The 6,000-nt window shown below is 36.7% G+C and overlaps 2 protein-coding genes across 4 annotated transcripts in view; one reads left to right on the top strand and one right to left on the bottom strand.

The window, feature by feature from the left end:
- Positions 1-1,038, bottom strand: part of LOC128876015 (protein FAM184A-like) — a 2,011-nt gene extending 973 nt beyond the window's left edge. Inside the window, exons 1-2 of the mRNA XM_054122096.1 lie at positions 821-1,038; positions 38-692 (exon numbers count right to left, since the gene is read on the bottom strand). Coding sequence (XP_053978071.1) covers positions 38-692; positions 821-997 — 832 coding nt within the window. The 5' untranslated portion in view covers positions 998-1,038. The remainder of the gene's footprint in view (positions 1-37; positions 693-820) is intronic.
- LOC128876009 (fat-like cadherin-related tumor suppressor homolog) overlaps positions 1-6,000 on the top strand; it is a 506,666-nt gene that overhangs the window by 163,709 nt on the left and 336,957 nt on the right. The gene's annotated exons all lie outside the window — the stretch shown is intronic.

The raw sequence follows: 6,000 nt of genomic DNA, 5'->3' as shown, positions 1-6,000 counted from the left end.
GCTTCCTTCGACTTTTCTTCAGCTTGTTGTTTTAATTGTTCTCCAACTTCTGCAGCTTTCTGTGACTGCTCTTGTGCTTGTTTCTGCAATTCCTTCGATTTTTCTTCTGCTTGTACTTGCAGTTTCTGTATCCCCTCTGTGACTAGAATTTCAATTTCCTTCGAAAATTTCTTTGCTTGCTCCTTGGCTTCATCTGCTTTTTTCAATAATGCTTGTGCCTGCTCTTCGAGTTTACTTTGTTCTTCCTTCGAAGCTTTCTCTGCCTGCTCTTTGAGTTCTGCTGCCTTCTTTGTACATCTCAGTGACTCCTCTTCGTATTTACTTTGTTCTTGCTTCGAAAACTCCAGTGCTTTTTCTTGGAGTTCTCCTATTTGCTTCAAATAAATCTGTATCTGCTTTTCGAATTGGAATGACTGTTCTTTCGAATTTTTCTGCGCTAGCTGTTCAGTTTGTGCTGCCTGCGCTAAAAATTGTTTCATCTCCTCTTCGGATTTACCTTCTAATTCCTTCATATTTTTGACGTCCTCGGTTGCGGCTTTAATATATTCTCCTGTCAGTTGTTTCTGTTTCTCCCATTCGGCTTTAAGTTGTTCGTACACTTCCAATTTGTGTGGATCCGGTTTATCATCACCTTCGTGTTTCTTCTCTTCACCTTGTAACGACTTGTCGCTCAGCTTCATGGGGTTAACTGCCTGTATATACAACGAGTAACGTTTTGTAGAAGACTTTTTGGAAAATATGTTTTATAATGCATTAATTGGTGACTTTTTACATTACGATGGAAAGTATAGTTTAAAATATCTTGTAAATATGGACTTACCTCCACAGCCTTGCTGGCACTGTCTGCGTAGGATTTCAGACCGGTTTTGTCTAATGCACTCGAAAGTAAACCTAGGAAACCACTTTTCTGTTCTTGTTTTTGGTCACTTGTTGGTTTGCATAGGACCGTCTCCGCCGAAAGAAGAACGACCACGAACAAGGAGATTGCGAACTTCATCTTTGAGGCGAATGAGTTCAGACTTACGAAGCTTCGAAGCGAGGTATATTCAACGCCTGTAAGAAGCGTGACTTATATAGACTAAGATGTCACGTGTCAGATGGTTGCTATGATGCAGGTGTCATTAGTAAGAGTAATTATTAAAACATTGCTTATTATGTTCCACGAAGAAATGCGTATGTGGCATTAGGCTTGGTAAGTGTTTAAACAGCTTGGTTACAAAATTCCATGGTTTCGAGGTCATCAAAAAGTTACATGTACATATCGCATTTTGTACTAAATTTTACCATGTTTTTACTTTAATTAGGTATTTTATTCGCTATGTTCATTAATTTGTGTGAGTTTCTGTTTGTACTTGTTTCTGTACAAGATTAAAATGCAAGTCTTTACGAAAATTTAATTTTAATTTAACGATTAAATATTTTATCGATCCTATTATTTTTAAATATTTTTACAGAACAAACAGAGAGTAAAAAATAAATTCATTTTATTCTTCAAGTCTCTGTCTGTTATCAGAAAATATTTGTTTGTTTGCATTTTATTAATTTTGCTAACAAATATTATACTGAAAGATTCAATGTGTGAAATGTATTTCAATATAGATGAAATTAATCCACGTGTGACTGTGTCTTTGAGTACACGTGAAATGTAGACCTTTATTATAAATTATGAAGAATTGTAATGGCTTTCTTACCCGCGGGGAAATTTAGGTTTTATATCTTTACGTGTAAAACGTTCTGTCAAAAGTTTAATTTATCGCAGCAAATTATTACACAGGTGTTCACTAAATCTTCATGGATGACAATAACATTGCACGTTGAAAATTGCGACGGTATTCAATCATTATGTGCCCGTTTATTTCAGATGCTTAATAAAACGTTTTTAATAAACCCTTGAGGGCTTCTCACGTCGATGAGCATAGTGTATATTTCTGTAAGAAATTAAGAAATATGCTGTGAAACAAAAAATTTTCTTCTGCAGCCTTTACAATTGTCCAGGAAAAACTGTACTGTTAAAAAGTGAAATTGGGAAATTTTATTTATTTATTTTACAACATTGAATTGATTACCACTGACAGTGTCGTATGTCCTGTTTTTATCCTATCACATTATGTTAGAATTATGAATTTATATAAACTGACTATTAAACTAACAATAAGTACAGAACATGGAGATAGGTAAGCAAACAATAGCTCTGCTGAAGCAAAACACTAGTGACTAGTGAACATGTGAGGGAAACATGAAAAGCAGTATATGTGTTAGGGAAATAAACGTTTATTAAAATAAAGAAAAATATCTCCATGTGACATCAATATGTTACTTATCATTTAGAAAAGGACCATATAACTTAGTAACTCTGTCGTCGTTGCTATGTCTGGCTCACCCTTAGCTTAGTTAGGTATAGACGACGAATAAAAACATCCCAGAAATTATCAATATCATTTTATTCGTTTAACGTAAAATACAATTTAATTTTTTTGAACAAATAACTGATAGAAATTTGTATATCTTTAACTCGTCATTCGAGAATTGTATCTCAATAAAAAGTCTGTCGACTTCTAACTAGGGGACCCGATCTTACTACTTGAAAGTAAGAATTATTGTAGTGGTGAATTGTTTCAAACGTGAAACGATAAAGTTGTATTTTAAATAAGAAGGAAACAATTTTTGTACTAAATGAGTCCATTTTAATGTATTACAAAGTGTTTCATAGCTGTATTTTTTATTTTCAACTGGCCGTTATTCAGAATCTAATTTTCAGGAACTTCATTCAGGTGCATTCGTAATAGTCGGTGTAAACTTTTTATTGACAATAGATAATTGGCGGGTTTCCTGGATTCGCGCTGATCATCATTCGGATGTTGTACATTTTAGCTGATCGACTCTACTAATCCTTGTGGCCAGATTTGCCTAAAGACATGAGTCCCTGCAAACACATTGAAAAAATATTATAGAAGATTTTACCAAAAAATAAGTTTTTATACTGTAGCAACACATTTTAATGTCAGGTAGTATCTATCAAAATATACATATAAATATACATGTGTATCAAAATATACAAAAATTCGAATCAGCTTAAATCGATCACATTGAAATATTAATTTTTACTTTTTATGCATTTAATGTTTCTATTCAATGGTTATCAGTATAATAATAAAATATATCACAAATTAAGACTTACCATCAGCAGTTCGGTGAAACGATCCATGTAGGGTTTTATGGTCTCTATATGAGGTACTTGCTTCATTACAGCTTCCTGTATTTGTTTCATTCCGTCTGGGCTATCTGATGGTTCCGTTGACCCCTCAGGTGGTTTTTCTGTACAGTGAACCACCGTTATGAAGGCAAAGACGATCAGGCAGAGTACAAACTTCATTTTCACAAAGTGAAATTAGATTCCATCGACGCAGCTTTATTAGAAGCAGCTTTATATAGTTCAACGCGCCACGTGACACGTAGCTACAAAAACGTAATTCTCATTAATTGGTGTGTGTGTGGGGGGGGGGGGGCGCGCCATTTTTCAAAAGTTACCTATTGTATCGCGTTTGACGTAGAACGGCGCATGATGCAATCAAAAATCGAATTACCCAACGGTTTAGACACCTTGGTTATAAATTACGATGAAACATAAATGTTTGACCATCGTTCCAGTGAAATGTTGATAGCTTCGCGTATGGAACTGTCTGTTCAACAGTTGAATTATCGCTGCGGATTGATACACAGGTGTCCACTAAATTTTCATGCGTAACAATACTGTTCAATATTGAAAATTGTACTTGGAGGGTAGTCGTATCATGGAATAATTAAGATAATTGTACCTTCGCTTGGAACAGACCTATAGCCTGGTCCGATATTCAATTTTATAGTGAAACTCTGGGATCGTTTAGATAGAAAAGTTCAGAAAGAATGTTCAATGTACTAAAAACATTTATGGCATACATATTACAAAATAAATGAGACACTATTACTTCGGATACAATGAAGAAATTAATAGTATCCAAGTATGGTAAAAGAAATTTTAACATTATCTACTTATCTATATACATAGTTTTTTATCATTATTAATGTGATATTAAGAAAACTATTAATAAAATATATTCGCTAATGCAACATAAACATATCGAAACATAAATGATCTGATTGATATTAATAGATATTAATAGATTCGCAACTTTTATTAGATATTTATTTCTATTGAGGAAGTGTCCACATACTTCTGAGTCGAGGTGTATATACGCAACTCATTGAAATATTGGTTACTGTAATATTTTAATTTTCAAGTGTCGTTCGCTACAAACAAATTTCACACGACAAAAATGATGAAACACGACACACGAATAAATAGCCATTAATTCCACGTGTCTATCGCTATGTGCCACGTGAAGCATTGACGTGTGAAATTGAGTGATTGTTATAGAAAGTTGTCGTGTATTTGCCTAGTGTGTTAAATAGCTATATTACGTGGTGCATAAATACATTAACTTCACTCTAAGGCATTAATTGCATGTGGCACTCCCTCGTATGGTTAGTCTATACCTAAATATTCCAGCGTTTACCGATGCTGATTGATGACATTCTGTTCCCGTCGTTGCCCATTCGATATTGTTATTGTCTTCTAGTTACAATGTTCATTACTGGCGTCATAGTTCCTAGAAACTGCCGTCACTCGTGTAATGATTAATAATCGACTGAGGGATAGCCATGGTGTTAAATAACTTCCAACTGTATATCATGCCTACTCTATGTTCGACTGCTGTATTAACTGCGTAATACTTGTCTCCATTTCTGAAATTTAGTACATTCTCTTGTACTATTCATCGAGGACTTTAAGCCTTGTCCGATTCCCATCGATGTTAGATTCCGAGCGAATGGAATTAACTGACAACACTGCTTTGTTAAAGAAACTCTTAAAGGTTTTTATTTGTACAACTACGTTCGTACTGTGTCGTTGAATACTGAATTCTGTTTAGTTTTTGGGTTTTTTTCCGGGCTCTTATATCGTTTGGAAGATGAATGATGTCAAGAATAGCGGCCAAAGCAGAGTATGACTAAGGAAGGGTACGACGAAGTACAGGATGAGTGAGGACCTAGAAATCGGGATTAGTATGTTTGGTTGAGGATGAGTCTATGGTCTTTGTTATGTTTGTGATTAGTTGCGTTGGTCCAACAGCAATGTCAAAGACTCTTTCCTTGGGTTTTCCGAACTGGTGTAGCTCGATACACTCATCATCAAGGTATCTAACCTGTTACGCCGCGGTGGCATCGATGGAGATTTTGAACACACCTGCCTGACCGGATGAAATCGGTATCAAGACTCGTTAACCAGCTCAGGCGATCCAAAAGGTCGCGTCGAACGCAGATAGCCTGGCGTGGGAACGAGAGAGAACTCGTTGGGACTGGTTGGAACGTTGCGTTGTCATCCTTGAGTAAAAGAGGCTCTCCTCGCGTTCCTGTGTCGATCACCAGGCGCATTCGCGTTTATTTTGGTGCGCCCTTGGAACGATAATCACGAACTGGTAGGCGCCGACATGCGCAGCCGCGATCACCACGACAGATACAGTTTGATAAAAAGCAACCTCGCCTCGACTACCTCAGCGGGATCCAAAAGGAACCGGCTGCATCGCGAAATCGTAAAGAGCATTTACGCTTCACGGAAATCCGAGCTTGCGGAGTTAGTCAAACGCTGTTGCCAACAAACGGTGAAATAATGGCTTTTCCGGGGCTGCGGAGACCAACGAGATGAAAGAGGCCTCGGTGTTGCTTTGATGGGGAAAAAGCGTGATTATTAAATACGCGGGAAACTGTTTTCTTCGTCGCCGGGGAAGAATGAACTCTCGCGAGCTAACCGCGGGGATTTTTCAATAAATCTTCTTGGAGGTTGTAAGGCCAACCCAGAAACGTTTCATCTATAAATCCTTCGCCATTCTGCGGTTTCAGGTCTTTGGTACTTCTCGGACATCCTTCCCTGTTCAAAAATCGTGTAAGAGCTTCGATTTTGTCTTA

Source organism: Hylaeus volcanicus, chromosome 4, assembly GCF_026283585.1.
Source record: "Hylaeus volcanicus isolate JK05 chromosome 4, UHH_iyHylVolc1.0_haploid, whole genome shotgun sequence".
Classification (NCBI taxonomy): Eukaryota; Metazoa; Arthropoda; class Insecta; order Hymenoptera; family Colletidae; genus Hylaeus; species Hylaeus volcanicus.
Note: the sequence above shows the minus strand (reverse complement) of the source record. Positions and strands in the feature narration are given on the sequence as shown.